We start from the raw sequence: 17,116 nt of genomic DNA on the forward strand, positions 1-17,116 counted from the left end.
TTACCAGACAGATATTAAGAGGAGTCCAATCACAACTTACTGTGGGTCATGAGATAGGAGATAGAAAAGCAGCTTAACACTCTTGGGAAGAACTACATTTTAGAAGAGGAGCCCCGTGGCCTCCGGCGGAGTGGGCAGTGTGATAAGGCGCGGAGCCCAGCAGCAGGCACAACCGGGAGGACAGGGTCTTCTCCTTCAGTTCCTACCTCCTCTGTACCGTCTTGTTGCCCAGCGGTTCAGCCTTTAAGAATTGCAAACGAAAAGCTACAATTTGAGATCAGATTTAGTTAGCAAAATGAAAATTGTACATATTAAGATCCTTGGAATTTTTGCAACCTTTAATATAAAGAATTAAAGTGTCTCAAGTGCTCAAGGAAATGAATATTTTATATTCAGGCTGAAAAGGCAAAAATCAAACCATATGGTTTCCTTTTCTATTCCTTTCTCTACACGGGAGTGGATTATAAATGTTATGTGAGTTAAATGACATTGCAGAGTAATAATTCTAGGGTCTTTCTGCCTTCGAAAGTCACAATATAAAGAAGGAGGAGGTTCCTGGCTCCCTGAAGCTGGAACCCCGGAGGCGTGCCTGTACAACCTTGTGTGTGTGTGGGGGGCGGGGGGGGGGGAAAAGGAGCGGGGGTCTTGCGGGGTTGGAGACTCTTAGAGCTCCATGGCTCCTCCACATGCCTCTCATGCCACTTTCATTCTCCAGCTTGGACTGTAATTTCATTTTAACTTGCCAGTCTCCCTCGAGGGCCTGTGAACCTCAGTGGGAGGACAGCGATGCTGTGCTTTTAATGCCTGGAATGCAGCTGGGCCTCAGTAAATATCAGCTGGATGAAAGACACCCCGTCCCAGAATAATTTTCTTTAAAAACTCCCCATGAGTTCTCCCTGATAGATTCTCTTCTTTCTGGCACAGACCCAACACGGTCCCATTCTTCAGCCTGACTCTGAACACCTCCTGATAAGGAAGTAAATGCTTCAAAGAAACTGCCTGCCGAAGACCCAAAAACCCCAAGTGATTTTCCCAAAGGAGCGCCCGATGCAGAAGGGGGCACCTGGATTCATCATATGTCATTGCCATCAGCTTTCCTTTTCCAAAACAGGATTGCTACCTTTAAACGTAAGCTACTCAGTACTTAGTTTTGTTTTGTTTTTTTTCAACATAACTGATTAAGAATTTCCAAATGTAAGTTTATAAATAAATCCACAATAATTGTTTAAATCGGAGTTTACTGTGAGCACAGCAGGTCAGCAAAAAAGTTTATTGTTAGGCATGCAAGGTAACAGGTAGTGTATGGCTAAGCATTTGGGCCAATTTTCCTTGAGTTCCTCTCCGCTGGCTCCTGCTGTCAAATTTCCTTCTGTATTTGCAATGGTTCGCCATGGTGGGTTGGCTTATTGTCGTAGAGGTGGGATGGGGTGGGGAAAAAGCAAAGCAAAGGAAGGAACATGGGGTGAATGCAGCCTCCTGCCTCATTACAGGAACTCGGGGCAGTTCCCCTGATCTGTGATGGTCATTTTCTCGATGTCAATGTTATTAGAGGTCAGGATATCCTTCAGATGGGTCACTGTTTCTGGAGGGAGATAAGGGTTTCTTCCCAAGATCCAAACATGATCCACATGAAACAGCCAGACGATTGTGGTGCAGGAGTACACAAGGGCGTAGTTCTCATAGTCAGTGGCCAGGACCCAGTACGGAGCTGAAGGCATCACTGAGGACCAGAGGAGGGCAGTGTTAGGAGGGACCAGAGCAAAAGAAACCTTCATCTTCAGGACCTGGAAGCCAGATTCTGGGGTCTTGGTTCTTCCAGATCAGTGGTTCTTAATTCTGGCTTCATGAGGGAGTTACATGGGAGCTATGACCAGTACTAGACCCTTCCCCACCCCTCCCTGGATTCTGATATGGAGGTGATCAATATTTTTTAAAAACTCCCCTGTGATTCTAATATGCAGCCAGAGTTCAGAGCTAGCATTCCTGATCCTCCCTGGTGGGACCTGGTAGCAGGTTGATCTCTAGAAGCCCATAGTAACTGGGGGGCTTGGCTGGACCCCCTAGATTAGCACTAGTGCAGATAGAGGCATTTCTGAGCTAAGCAGACTCAAGAATGTAAGGTCAGGAGCCTCGGGCTTTCTGAGTCTGTTCCACTCAGTTTCCTCTAGAGCTTGGCCAAGGGAAGAGGTAGTGGCTAACATTGGTTTGTTTGTTTCTCTCCCCACTTGTCCTTTGACAAATCCTTCCATTCTTAAGAATATAGTAAATCAGGTGGCAACAAGTTATAAGGTCTTCTTTACAAAGGGTCTATGAAGAGTCATTGATCGATAGCTACATAGCATTGAAAGCCCAAAATTAAAGGGCTTATTAAGGGGAGATTTGCATATTTGCCCTCTCCATCTGAATCCAGAAATTTCCTCTGTGAATTTGACCTCCATGGCCAAGCTCCAAACCAAGGAAAACTCATAGCAGAGCTTATTAAAGCTACTTGGAAGATGGACCCACATAGGAGATAGATGTGTGCTGGCCCCATAAGAACAAAAGACTTGGACACGCATGCAGTCCTGGGTGGTTTGCTGGGTTTGAAGCATCCTACCGCCTCCAATAAAAAATAATCTCACTGTTTGCCAAGTCAAACCAGAGCTGAGCTGATGGACAAAGGAGGCAGTGTGAGCTGTGGTTAGAGCTTGGCTGGGAGTCAAGGACCCAGCTGATTATCAGGACCACACAAGAGGACTAGTTCAGATGACCACCAGCCAACATCCCTCCTACCTCTGGCTTTCTACCTGCTTATAAATATAAAAATGGAAGAACCTGTGGAGGATGTCTGGACAGAAGTCCGGACAAGGCTGCAGGAGCTAAACTGGGTGTTGTTTCTGACTTACGTTTCTGACACTGCTGGTGCCACCTGCCTGGCTCACTCATGAGAGCATATATTTGCCACGTATCTGCTACTGTGGTGGAGGGTCAACTGCTCTGTGGGTTCCCAGCCGACTGAGAGCTCTTCAGCCCTGAGTGATACGTCAGCAGCAGCAGCTTGCCCCCCTGCACACACCCAGGCATGCATATCCTGTCTTCCTCCCACAGGGTCTAGCGCGCCTGCATAAATTTACTCAGATATTTTCCTTTCAGCAAAGAAAACTTCCATGCCTCTTTATTATAATAGAAAGCATTGACTGTCAAAGTTTTAGGACAGGACCTTCAAGTTATCTAACATGGCGTGGAGACCCTCCCTACTCTTGTCTTCTAAGAACTTCATGGACCCTTCAGGCCCTTTCTCATGCCATTCTCTCTGCTCGGAACATTCTTTCCCATCATCTCCCATACACTCTGCAAAACACCGTAAACATCTGATCCCTTCAACAATAAATCTCTTCTTCCTCTGCTTTCCCAGCCAACAACTCTTGTGTCTTTTAGTTCCTGTTTGGCTTCCTTAAGAAGGTTGTGCCCATAATATTTGACCTTCCCTCCCAGCCCCAGCCCTCAGTTGAGAGCTTGGAGACCTAGAGCTTTTAGTCCCAACTCTGCCTCTAATTAGTCCAATGACTGTGCCTATATCACTTAGCTTTTTTTTTTCTTTTTAAATCTTTATTGTTGAAAGTATTACATGTGTCCCCTCCCCCTGCCTCCTGTCATGTAGCTTTTCTTTATTTCACCTTCTTATTTGTAGAAACCACAAGAGGAACTGGCCTGTACAAAGCCCCTTACAACATAAAGAGCAGGTGTGATCTAGTTTATCTACACAACACTAGGTGTAGATGTGAAGTTAGTTGCCCATAGTCATATGTGTGGGAGGAACTGTTTTCTCCTCCTCCCAGCATTCCTATCTTCGTCTATATAGAATAAGAACTTCCTCTCTGCCCCACTCTAGGCCCTTCATCAATGGGGAAATGAGGGAGGAGGGCTTGCAGCTGGCCACTGCTGTGTCTGCCCCACAGGTGTAGAGAGGTGTTCTCAAGCACTTTTGGCCTTAGAAAGTCTCATGGTTCTGAGTTGAATTAACTTAATTAGTTCCGCAATACAACTCATATGTGGTGCTTTTTCTGTTGCCTATGGTCCATCCTCAGTGCAGAACTCGGAGGGCAAATGCCTGCGATTAAATATTTCTCAGGGACCCTAACCATGTGGCTGGAAAGTAGCAGACAGAATCAGGACTCAGACTTACCTTTACTCTTACCAGTTTCTTGTCTCTAAGCTTTTGTATACTATGTTAGTTGTTCTGCTAATAACGACTAATTTTTCAGGCTTCCGTTTCCTCTAGGAAACAAGACTGGTTTGGGTCTCCTACTGCTGAAGCACTGGGTGGGCCCCTCTGGGTCTCCTCTATTGAAACCTCACTGCAGCTTTGTAGTGAACTGCCTGGATACCTGTCCCTATCCACACTGGGATGTAGGCTCCTCGGGGACAAGGGCCAGTTCTGTCTTCCTCATCATTGCATCTCTAGCAACTTGCCCAGTCCCTGGCATGGAGTAGGTGCTCAATAAGTAATTATGCATTGAATCACTATTGCCACTCAGATGGGGCACAACCATGTCCAGCGCAGGGCTCTTAGCCCTCAGTTTGCTTATCTCCTGTCCCTGAAACCTCCTGAGAGAAGTGGATACTTACACCAGAAAAACTTTACTCCCAGCTTGGCGGGCTCGGTAGAGTTGCTCTGGGAGGCTTCACCTTCAATTTGATTCACAGTTCCATCAGATCTGCAATGAGTTAAAAATAAATAGATAAATAAATAAATAAATAAATAAATAACTCATGAAAGCCAAAAATGGATGAAGGGCAAGATTCTTTACACTTAAGAAGCATAGTGGCCAGCATTGCAAATTCTGATTCAAGAGGACCTCAAAGGTAGGTCAGACTCCAGTTCTATCCTTTCTTCTTCAGTTTGCAACTGTCTCTGAGACCAAGCGGAGGAAGGCAGCCTTGGGGAAATGAAAAGCAGCAATGGCAATGCTCCAGGATGAGACACTGTGTTAGGCTCTTGCACTTCAACACTGGTTTTTGGATGTAGTGGCCTGCAAGGCTTCAGAAAGAGGAAGTAAAAATAGAAAAAACAAACACAATAACCCAGTACACTGAGTCTTTTTTAAAAAGTGACTCACTTTTTTAAAATAGAGGAGGCCAAAACATGGAGTCTGGTTCTGCAAGACCCCTTTGGCCTTCGCGATCACCTTTCCCATAAAAGGGTTCATACACCTGAACTCCGAGGCCCCTTTCAGTTCAGCAAGCTTCTGCCTGAATGTGGGAGATTTCAACGTACGCCAGGTAAAGCGGCAACCAGCAAACACTTTATTTCAGTGATTCTCAGGTGCATCCAGGTCTTAGAGACATTAACTATGAAGAAATGTGCATCTTACAATTAATGTTCCCCTACACTAATAATTGGCAGTGTCATTTCTTTCTTAGTGGTATATAAAATGGTAGGTATATAAAAGTGGTGTGAAATACTTTCACTCTTTTGAAGGGAAGTGGCCTCATTTTTGGGTAATTCCCGGTGACCTCATGGACCCTGGGGAGAGCAGAAAGGCCTGGGGATGGAGGCAGCACAGAGGGAAGGTGCTCAGACATCAGGGTGTTCTTCCTCGGAAGCAGGAAGAGGAGCTGCCTGTTAATCAGTCCTCCAGGGGCAAACTAAAATTAGAGCAATGTGTCAGAGGCCAGTAGGCTTTGGTTAGTGGTGATGAATATCCTAGAAACCAGCCAGCAAGCACCAGGTCAGGGAGGTTAGGAATGTACCATGGTGATCCTGGATGCATTGCCTGCTTATCTTTAAATAGGGCCACAGACAGAGCCCTGCTCTCTCACCTGGAGCTCAGCCATTGGGAAGATGGTCCATTTCTATCTGCATACAGTTGCTTAGCAACAAACTAGTCTCTCCCCATCAGGCTTTTCCCCTTTTCACTGTCATTTGCATTGTGCTCCAGAACGTTTTTTAAAACACCACTCTCTGAGCATAAACTCATAACTTGTTCATGGGAAGATGCATGAATTTTTCAAAAGTAGCAGCAGACTAACAATAATAGGAAATATTTATTAAAAGATGATTATACGCCTAACACCGGTCTAAGAGCTTTACATGTGTTGCCTCACCCTTAGTCACAAAGCCCTCTGGGGGGAGGTGCTATGATTATTGCCATTTTACCCAGCTGGAGAGGGAGGCTGAGAGGATTATTACAACTTATCTAAGATCTTGTCATTAGTAAGTGGCTAAACCAGGATTTGTAACTGGGGAGCCTTCTTCCAAAGCCTGAGCCCTTCGGCTCCCAACACTGTGCCAGCTGCTTTGTCCCTCAAATTCTCTGACAATGTCTAGTGCTTAGCTCAGACTCTCTGCTCCACTCACTGTACTCCACTCACTCCTGGAAGGAGAAACGAGACCATTTTCCTGAACTAGAAAATCTTTCTTCATGTCCCCTTGTACCTTAACCAGACATGACCTGAGAGGCAAAGAGACCTAACACTCAGGATCCTCCTCACTCCGAAGAGAAGTGGGGAGATCACATAGTGCTGGGATTTATGTCATTGTCTGAACATTGGTCATAGAATGGGACAAATAATTTGAAATAAAGGCATTGCAATGTTAGGGCCTACAGAATTCCTGTGAGCTCTTCTGGGTGTCTACAACTCAGTTCCTGTAATCCTTCCTGGGCTCTGAATGAGCTGAATTTTTCTCTAGAGACCCTTAAGATCCTTACTTTGTTTCTTTGGTTTATGCAGGTCAGGGAATCAACCCATTGTTGGAAGCTGAGTGGATAATAGGATGGCCTCAGAAGGTGCCTTTGAGCCTGAGTAACTTCCAGGCTGGGCTATAGTTGTTTTCTTGAAGTTGAACACAATTCTCAGAGCCCATAGGGAACTGGAAAAACAACCCTATATTCTCAGCCTGTTTTTTCTTGTCTGTCTCCAGTTCTCATCCGGTGTCACTTCTCCCTGGGTTGGAATCTCAGCTTCATCAGTTATAAGCTGTGGACCCCTTTGGCAAATTACTTTACTACACTGTACCTCAGTTTCCTTACCTATAAAAATGGGGTTAATAATAGCACTACGTCAGGATTGTTATGGGATTAAATAAATATACTGGGTAGGGCAAAAATAGGTTTACAGCTGTAGCTATGTGAAACAGTTTATTCTTGAATTATTAGGCCCGATGCATGAAATTCGTGCACTGGGTGTGGGGTGAGGGGTGCAGGTAGGGTCCCTTGGTACAGCTTGCAGTCCAGGACCCCTTGCTCCTTACCACCCTGCTGGCTGCTCTTAATGCTGCCGCAGAGGCGGGAGAGGCTCCCACCACTGCCGCTGCACTCACCAGCCATGAGCCCAGCTTCTGGCTGAGCCGTGCTCACCCTGTGGGAGCGCACTGACCACCAGGTGGCAGCTCTTATGTTGAGTATCTGCCACCTGGTGGTCAGTGTTGCATCATAGCAACTGGTCGTTCTGGTGGTTCAGCCGTAATGGTTGGTGACTTAGGTTTTTATTATATAGATTATTGTATTATTTTCCATATGAACAACTGTAAACCTACTTTTGCCCCACCCTGTACCTACACACTCACATAGCTATATACAAATGTATGTATAGCGTACACTAGAGGCTCAATGCACGAAATTCATGCGAGAGTAGGCAATCCCAGACATGGCGGCAGCCTGGATCCCTCCCTCGCAGCCGCAGTGGCTGCCATGATCTCTCAGTTTCAGCTCCGGCTTTGTCCTGAAAGGATGTCCATTCTAATTAGCACATTATGCTTTTATTATTAAAAATATATACGCAGAATAATGCCTTGCATATAGGAAATGCTTAAATATTGTTAGTTACTATTTTTATTGTTGCTGTTATCTTTGTTGATGGAGGGTGGGTAGGAGTTTTCCTGAGGCTTTTGAAAGCTTATGGTTGCTTTTCAAAATGTGAATTTTGGGATCAAACATTAACCTGGGAAAAGCCTTCAGTAACAAAAAGGTACACTTCTACAGGAATCCTGTCCACATAATCTAGTATGTGGCTCCCTGTGTATTTGATCCTTGCTTCATAAGAAAAAACATTTTCTAATAGCTGAAGCTGTCAGGAGATGGGATAAACTGTCATGGCTGGTGATGCACTCCCAGTTCCCGGAAGCTGCAAGCAAAGCTGGATGCCTCTGGCAGTAGCTGTATGGGAAGGGCTTCTCTCTTGGATTGGAGGTCAGACAAGATGGTCCCTGATGTCCTTTGCTACCCGAGTACCTATTTTGTGGTGAGAACAGGAACCCTGTAGTTTGGGTTACTTACCATTGAGTGCCCAGTGCCTCTCCAGGATCCAGTGCGCAATAGGTGGTCGCAAGTGGGCAGGGAAATGAGTGACTTTTAGTCCCCACCATCCTGCCTGCCAAAAGCTTTCCTCTCAGGGCCTGTGTGAGAAGGCCCAGCAACGACTGAACCCTGCCTGAACTAGACTGCAAGGGCACCCAGTCACTCCAGGACAGCGCTCTGCAGGGCTGGCTCCAGGATGTGCATATGCCTTTGAAACTGCAGCCACTCACCTCAGCTCCTGGTTTATCACTTTGATGTTTCCGTTTTCCATTAGTGAGTAGTTGGCTTGGATGCAGCTTCCCTTCTCAAAGCTCACTGGGATCTTCTCAATTTCATACCATCTTCCAAGATACTGCGGAGACAACAGCAAGTAGAGCAAAACCCTGCGACTCTCTGGGGACCTGCAAACCCTCCTCTGTTGTTGTCTTTCAGAGCAGAGCCCTTTCCTGGGGAAACCAGGCAAAATGGGCTGCATTGTTCCCAGTAGCAACAGAGCAAGATAACCATTCAAAGGAGAATAAGTGATTCGGATGTGCAGGCATTGATTGAATGCCACATTCTATTCCTAAAGTGCTCTTTATTTAGATTCGCTCTGTGTCCCCTTCAGACAAAATCTATGTGAAATTCGAATCTCTGTCAAAGTAAGGGATTAGATGACGTAAGGTGCCATCTCAAATGTTTTATGATTCTGCATGGCATCTTTGAATTGTGTACAAACTTAGATATGCTCATGGTGGGAGTCCAGAGGTGACTGCGTTCTCCTCACATGACCTCACACGGGGAGTGGGCCTCAGAGGCTTTGGGCAGATGATCAGGACTTAGAAAATCTGTATCATTCTTCCACTGAGGCTCACTCTCAGTTCATAACTTTGGCATACAGAGTCAACTTTAAAGGAAGTGTGCAACTGTGTGCTTCCATACAGTGCCTGGCATAGAGACTGAACCAATTTACAACCTTCACGGAGGGTAATTTGGCAATATCTAGCACAACTAAATACAGAAATTCCACTTCTGGAAATGTAGTGAAAGAAATGGTGTAGGCACAAGATTATTTGTTGCAGTACAATGAGTAATTATAAAAGGCAGGAAACAGTCTCAGTGAGCATTAGTAGGGGGCCGAGTAAGTAAATAATGACACATTTATACAGTGGAATGTTATACATACTTTTTAAAAAGGGTAATGTGTAATTATCTCCAAGGTACATTTAATAAAAGAGTCAGGTGCAAATAGTGTATATATTAAGCTATAATTTGTGTAAAACAGCACAAATTTACTTCCTTATAGGTCTGTAGGTCAGAAGTCTGACACGGGTCTCCCTGGTCTAAAGCCAAGATGTGGGCAAGGCTATGCTCTTTTCCAGAGGCTATAGAGGAGAACCTATTTTCTTGATTTTTCCAGGTTATAGAGTCTCAATTTCTCTTCCTACATAGGGGAATGCAATGTCTAAAAAGAATCCTGGAAAGGAAGAAGTATGATTCTCTATTTGTAGATGACATAATTTTTGTACACAGAAAATCATAATGTACTCTCACACACACAAAGTATTAGAACTAATAAATAAATTCATTAAGGTTAAAGGATACAAGATCAATACACAGAAATCAAATTTCTTTTTACACTTACAATGAATAATCTGCAGGTGAAATTAAGATAATTCCATTTATAATGATACCTACACTAATAAAATAGCAAGATGCAAATTGGCCATACCTTTGTGATGCCTACCAGCCAATCAGGAATGAGTATGCAAATTAACCCAATAAAGATTGTAGGTTAATTTGCATATGCAGGCTCAGCCGGGGGTGGGGGTGATGACAAAGGCATCCAACCCCTGCCCCTGGCTGCTAGGAGCATCTGGGTAGTGTGGGAAGGCAGAAAGATGGCTTTGGGCCTGAGTGAAAAGGCCGTTCTGGCCAGAGTGAAGTCCATGCTGGCAGTCAGGGGAAGAAAGGCCCGTTCTTGCACGAATCTTTGTGCATTGGGCCTCTAGTCAAAAAATAAAATACTTAGAAGTAAATTTAACCAGAAAAACATAAAACTTGTACTCTGAAACTACACTGTTGAAAGAAATTAAAGAAGACCTAAGTAATGGAAAGATACCTTAAGTTCATGAGTTGAGAGACAAAATTGTTAAGATAGTAATTGATATACATACAGATTTAATATAATCTCTATTAAAACTCCCAACAAGTTTCTCTACAGAAATTGACAAGTTGATCCTAAAATTCATATGGAAATGCAAAGGACCCAAACTAGCCAAAAGACAAAGTTGGAAGACTCATACATTTTGATTTCAAAACTTAATCACAAAACTATAGTTATCAAGACTATACATACTGGTATAAGGATAACCATATAGATCAATAGAACAGAATTGGGAGTCTAAAAATAAACTCTTACATACATGGTCAATTGATTTTCAGCAAGAATGCTGAGACTATTCAATGAAGAAAGAATAGTCTTCTCAACAAATAGGGACAACTGAATATCTACATGTGAAAGAATAAGTTGTGTTATACTATATACAAAATTTAATTTAAAATGGATCATAGGCTTAGATCTAAAAATATTTTAGGAGAAAATATAGTAGTAAATCTTTATAACCTAGGGTTAGGCAATGGCTTTGTTGTTGTTATTAATCTTCTCACAGATATTTTTTACATTGATTTTTAGAGAGGGTGGAAGGAAGGAAGGAAGGAAGGGAGGGAAGAAGAGAGACACATTCTTTGGTTGCCAACTGCATGCACCCTGACAGGGGTCAGGGATCAAACCTGCAACCCAGGTATGATATGCCGAAACCAGTTTGGCTCAGTGGATAGAGCGTCAGCCTGTGGACTGAAAGGTCCCGGGTTCGATTCTGGTCAAGAGCATGTACCTTGGTTTCAGGCACATCCCCAATGGGGGGGGTGCAGGAGGCAGCTGATCAATGTTTCTCTCTCATTGATGTTTCTAACTCTCTGTCCCTCTCCCTTCCTCTCTGTAAAAAAAATCTATAAGACATATTAAAAAATAAAACTGATTGCTGTGATAGTTTCATAACTGAATATACTAAAAACCACTGAAAGTGAAACCACTTTAAATAGGTAAATTATGTAGCTTAAGGATTACATCTCAATAAAACTCCATGCTTTATTTCTCAAAGGACTTTCGTAAATACAGATCAATTATAATTTCCAATGTATCTTGGGATTTTATCCCCAAAATGAAATGTAACTCAAGTTCCCTGGATTTTTTTCTTTAAAGCTTCCTATACCTGAATAAAGGAATCAGCCTTAATAATTAATGCAGAAAGTCAATGTCAACTTTGGTGTACTGTATCTCTCCTACCTTCCTGTTTGAACTTTATTAATGGTGCCCCTTCTTCCTACCCCCTTCAGGGTTTGAGCTAAATTCCCTCATTCTCTGCCTTAATCCATGCTCTGTGAGGTCCCAACACTCATTCACACTGAGCTGTGAATGACTGATAACAACACCAATGTTATTCATAACAAGTGAATTGCTTCTTATTTTTAAAAATATATTTTCATTGATTTTATAGAGGAAGGGAGAGGGAGAGTTAAAAATATAAATGGAGAGAATCATTGATCATCTGCCTCCTGCACGCCCCCTACTGGGGATTGAGCCCGTAACCTGAGCATGTGCCCTTGATCAGAATTGAACCAGGACCCTTCAGTCCACAAGCCGACACACTATCAACTGAGGACATGAATTGCTTCTTAAAAGAGAGATCCAAACATCTACTAAGGAGAATATGTCTTAATGGGGAGATTCTTGCCTTGAGTTAGCAACAATGAGAAGCCTCTCTAAATAATGCCATCCAAAAGCTGCCTCGTCTGCTGCTCCACCCCCCTGGCCACACAGGAATTCAGTAAGGCTGGGCCTAATTTGAGGAAGATAAGCCATACATGGCCCAGCTGATTATATTGATATCTCTTTAGTGCAGGTAACAAGAAAGCCCCTTGGGGAGTTCTGGCCTCTCCTAGGCCCTGTTTGAGTAACCTGTGTACTGCAGGGAAGCCGAGTTTTGAATCCCAGTCTGCACTCACTGGCTGTGTGACCCAGTAGGTTATAAATGTTTCAACATTTAGCTTCCTCATTGGCAGGATGGGGACAATGCTACTGCAGCAACTGCTGCTGACGCCTGGTCCTGTGCCCTCTCAGTCCACCTTTGTTTTGGGTTTACTCCAGCCGCAGACGATTCCCACACACACTGCTCCTCCGTCCCTTTCTCTGCCAGGCAGCTTTGCCTTCAGAGCTCCCGCAGCCCATTTGCACCCATCCCTGGGACACTCTGAGGTACCTTCCACACGTTTCCTCAGAGGCTCCTCAGCAGGACTGAACCTCATTGTTCACAGAGCAGCCTGCTCCTGAATGCAGCCTTTATTGCTTCCTGCCTTTGCTGTCTCACTTTCCTACACGGTCGCTGGCGCTTCCTGGTATTGGCTTACAAACACCCCCAGCTCCCAGTTCTTGTCTCAGAATCACAAAGAAGCTAAGTACAGTAGGTCCCTCCAGGCTTGCTGTGGCCACCAAAGCAGAACAACATAGCTGAGCCTGGTAGGGCCGGCATTCAGACAGGAGACAGAAAACAAGCGGAGGTTAGCCTTTTACCACACCTTGTTCACGTCGAAGTTCTCCTGCACCGGAGGAGTTGGGCACTTCCCAAGGTGGAACGCTTGTCCCTCTGCCGCCCCGAAGAGGCCAGCCAGTGCCGAGAGCAGCAGCAGGGCAGTCACCATCTTGGGGCTGTTGGCTGAGGTGGAACCTGGAATTGGAGGAAGCAAAGCAAAGGGAGTCTTCTGAGCATTCTCTGGAGAAAGATTTCTGGGCTGGCAGGTCCCTTTCTGGGCAAGCCTCCCACTCAGCCCGGTATTCCCCCAGGGCCACCTGAACTGTCACCGCTGTGAGGTGTTACCCCCTCCCCCAGCACCCCCCCCCCCCCAGTCTCTCTCTAAAGCCTTGGCACCTGCATAGAGCACACTCTGCCTGATATTAGTGTTTGTTGTATTTGTGTTACAACCACTTCTCCTCCCCGAATTAGGCATTTTTCAAGGGTGGACACTGTGTCTGATTGATTCTCCTTGGACTCTCCCACAGAACCATGCAGTGTCAGGCACCGTATATATTTGAGTGAACAGAAACGATGTGGGGGCAGGAGACAGCAAAGGGAGAGATTGAAGCTGTCAAGTGAACCATGAGAGAGAAAAGAATGAGAGCAAAGCACTGTAACATTAAGTATCTTATGAATTCATAAGAGAAATGCCTTCCTGCCCCCCTCTTCCCTCCTGCCCCAATCTTGCTGAGCTGTTTATCCACCCAGGAGTAGGGCTGGAAACCTTGACAGGGAGCAGCAGGGACCCGGGTTTGAATTCTGGCTTTGCCATCTACTAAGTATAACTGTGTCCCAGTTATGCTTCTGTTTCCTAGTCTATTAAATAGGAATAGTAATCATCCACTTCATAAAGTTTTGTGAGAATTAAAATGAAATACTAGAGAGAGCATTTAGAGCAGCGTCTGATACAGAGAAAATGCTCAATAAATGCTAGATACTATTACTAGAAAAAGCAAGACAAATGATTGTTTCTGATTTTTTTCTTTTCTTCTTTTTACATTCCATTGGGGATATTTTTCCTAGACGTGCTGAGGACCAGTATTTCTATTTCTGCCCAAAGCACCCTTCTGGCAGCAGAAGCAGCTTGCTTTGAGGAGGGGCAGCCAGGGAGGGTAGGGGGGTGGGGGTGCGGGTGGGTTGGGCATTGCAGGGCCGCTGGCAGGGTCTGCTCCCAGACTGCTCCCTGCTTTTCTCACTGACTTGCTTTCAGTCTGTTCTCTTCCGTGTGACTGACTCCCTGCCTGTAGCTGCACCAGAGCTATTTCCAGCTCTTTGCCTTTCTCCTTGTGATGAGGAGGACTGGATCCACGCAAGCAAAATGTTCCCAGATCTGAGCATTTAAAAGGATGTGACACAATAGGAATAATTATCACCACTTTATAATGAATCTCTAAACCTTCAAATAACTTTAATGATCAATAGCTTTTTTTTTTCTGGAAGTTTCCTGGCTGGTTTTCAAAAGAAAAATTACATAACGAGTAAGTGCTGCCAGTGGCGGTGGGGGGAGGGGTAGTCGCTGGGAGCCCTCCCCTTGAGCAAGTCTGCAGGGGTGCGGAGGTCGGGGGACCACCTTCCTTAGTCTCTGAAGCCCCATTTCCCATCAACCCCTACCACCATGTAACTTTTTCAGGGATGATGGATTTGCAGAAATCCAGCCTAAATCTACAAAAATGTGCGTCCATTTCCAAGAGGCTCTTGGAACCACTGGAGCTCTATCTATTTTTGGTCCCAGTAGGCGCCGCACTCAGTGCTGGCCCAGGAGAACTAACTTCAAAGGAGGGACACACATTATACACATTCTAGAGGGTCCCAAACCCTGGCCAGACCTTAGAGGCTGTTTATCCACCACCACCACCACCACCCCCCCCCCCCCCCCCCCCGCCTCCAAGGGTACAGTTGGGGAGCTGAGCCCAGAGGGCAGAGAGCTGGGATTCGCACCCCATCTCCAGAGGTCTATTTTGCAGAGGCTCTGAGCCAGGCTTCCTTTTGCACACCCTGATGAGTCTCACCTCCCCACGTGACAGCTACACCAAAAGTCAGTTCCACATTTTGCTCTGACAGCTCTCCTATCACAAAATGTTCTACTGTGGGCTGAAACATGTTTTTTAGCTCTGTAGGAGGATTTCAGAGCAAGGCTAATTACCCTTGATTGCATCTCTCCCAAAGATACCTCTTTATTGCAGGAATTTTATTCCTATACTCAAAACTTTTTTTGTGAGAGAAAGAGTTCATAAAATCCATAATTTTTCACTGCCCCTTCCATTCTAATTCTAACACTTACTGAGTACCTACTGAGGATAAATCACATCATTAACATGTACCTATGAACTTGGGTATATATAACACATTTTTGCATCTTCTAATTAATACTAATGGGAAGATTGTCCTAATGAGAAGAGTTTAAATACTTTTTAAAATGCATGTAATTTAAATATTATATTAATTGAATAGTAAATAATTTAAGAATAATTCTAAGGGACATCCACTGGGCCAACACTGACTCTGAGAACCACTGCTCACATTTATTGAGCTTCCCACCCAGATGCCTTGGCCTCGGGATTTTACAAGTGCCAGGCACTGAATCTCCAAACCATCCCTCCTGGAAGGATCCAACTCAGTGGAGTTCAATTTGCCCAGCTCACATCCTGGTAAGCTGTGGAGCCAGAGCTTCTGCCAGATCTCCTAAGACTGCACTCCTAACTCCTGCATGTTAGCGTGACCTGGTCTCTGATCTCAAGAAGCTGAAGAATATTAAGGACTAGATTTTTAGATTTCACATGGTAACATACATTTCCAAAAGCAAATGAGTCTTGAAAACTCATTTAGCTACTGAATTTAACAAGAAAACATATCTTCTGAAGAACACATTTTTGTGCCATATTGTTAGATGCATTTTCTAGCCACACAATTCCAGTTCGCTATTCAGTATTTTCCTGTACTGAACATTTGGATAACAATTTTTTTGTTATTGCCCGAGAATTCATCTAGTATAGTATTGGAAAGTTCTCTCAATTGTCTCAATGAGTACAGAGAGAGTATATATTGCAAGTGGAAGATCTTGAGGTGAGTCAACATTGAGTTGACAACCCAGTTCTGGTGTTTGTTGGAAGTTTTATCTTGGGCCTGTTGCTTCAGAAATCTGAACTGCAGTTTGTGTAAGGGAAAATTAGATCAAGTCTGCAAAGCTACGGGCACATGCGCTCTATCATGTTAGTTCAGTGGCCCTCTTGGAGCAGTGGACAGCATGTAAGTCTCATAATCATGTTAGTTATGAATTTTTAGCTGAAAAGGGGCAGAAAAAAAATCAAGACAGTCTCCATTTTAAGCATTATTCATCCTTAAAAAAAATCAAAACTACAGTACATACCTTTTTTATCAAGATGAAGGCAGTTTCCGGATGCAAAACCACCAACTTTGAGATGCCTTGTTTAGGTGACTGGCTTCTCCCAGGTTATTTTATAAGCTTCATCAGGTCATTGACGTTTAATTTTAATGCATGCCACACCCCCCTGCAGTTCAGGAGGGCTGGACTAAAAGCTTAGCTCTGTATAAAACACAAAGATGGAATGTTTTGACCATCTCCCTCCCCCAATTTCCTTCACAGCTGCTCCCTGAAGAAGAAACAATGAGATATTGTTTGTGTGTGTGAAAGACAAAGTGCATTTCATTCAAAATATTCTGTTTTTTTGTTGTTGTTTGTTTTTTTGCTATGTGGATTTTCTAATTTAATTTTCTTAGTCAGACCGCACTTTAAAGTTCCAGTAAGGATGACTTACAATGTTTTCAAAGAAAACATCTGGTGTTATTTTTCATTTTTGTGTAAATGAAAAATCAACAACCTCATTTCCTGAAATGGAGCAGGGGTTCTACCCCGTGTGGTCCCTGGCCTGGAATGAGGTTTAGGCAACAGAGGGAAGTTTAGGAATTGGAGTTGACTTACTGTGTGATCCTAGGTAAGCCACGTACTTCTCTGATTCTCAGTCTCCTCATTGTGAAGTAGAGACTGCCATTCCTGTCTCCATCAGAGCTTGGGGTTATGGGCTAGATACCAATTCTGCAACAGTTCCAGCTAAAAGCTGAGAACGCCAAAGCTGTCTTCTGCAGCTCCTCTCTGTTCCTTTAATGACCCTCCCAGTCACTGCTTGGGATGGGAATGGGATTTAAATCCAAGGGTACTTCTGGTTAGGTTTTATCTATCTCTGTGGAATGAGCAGCTTAGACTCA

At 44.3% G+C, this 17,116-nt stretch overlaps 1 protein-coding gene across 1 annotated transcript; it reads right to left on the bottom strand.

Annotated features, from left to right (window-relative positions):
• Nucleotides 1–1,218: 1,218 nt before the first annotated feature.
• APOD (apolipoprotein D) lies at nt 1,219–16,413 on the bottom strand. Its single transcript, XM_036446826.2, has 5 exons — nt 16,263–16,413; nt 12,897–13,047; nt 8,510–8,631; nt 4,609–4,697; nt 1,219–1,720 (listed from the first exon to the last, which is right to left on the bottom strand). Exons 2-5 carry the CDS (start codon nt 13,017–13,019, stop codon nt 1,485–1,487), a joined length of 570 nt encoding a protein of 189 aa, XP_036302719.1. The 5' UTR covers nt 13,020–13,047; nt 16,263–16,413; the 3' UTR covers nt 1,219–1,484.
• Nucleotides 16,414–17,116: the final 703 nt, after the last annotated feature.

The sequence above is a fragment of the Pipistrellus kuhlii genome, unplaced genomic scaffold (assembly GCF_014108245.1).
Source record: "Pipistrellus kuhlii isolate mPipKuh1 unplaced genomic scaffold, mPipKuh1.p scaffold_m20_p_2, whole genome shotgun sequence".
NCBI classification, from domain to species: Eukaryota; Metazoa; Chordata; class Mammalia; order Chiroptera; family Vespertilionidae; genus Pipistrellus; species Pipistrellus kuhlii.

Excerpts from the sequence above, each read along its gene's own strand:
- APOD (XM_036446826.2), bottom strand. The coding sequence starts at position 13,019 with ATGGTGACTGCCCTGCTGCTGCTCTCGGCACTGGCTGGCCTCTTCGGG. Across the intron at positions 8,632-12,896 it reads AGAACTTCGACGTGAACAAG|TATCTTGGAAGATGGTATGA; the intron begins GTGTGGTAAAAG and ends TTGTCTCCGCAG. Across the intron at positions 4,698-8,509 it reads GTGATAAACCAGGAGCTGAG|ATCTGATGGAACTGTGAATC; the intron begins GTGAGTGGCTGC and ends AACTCATTGCAG.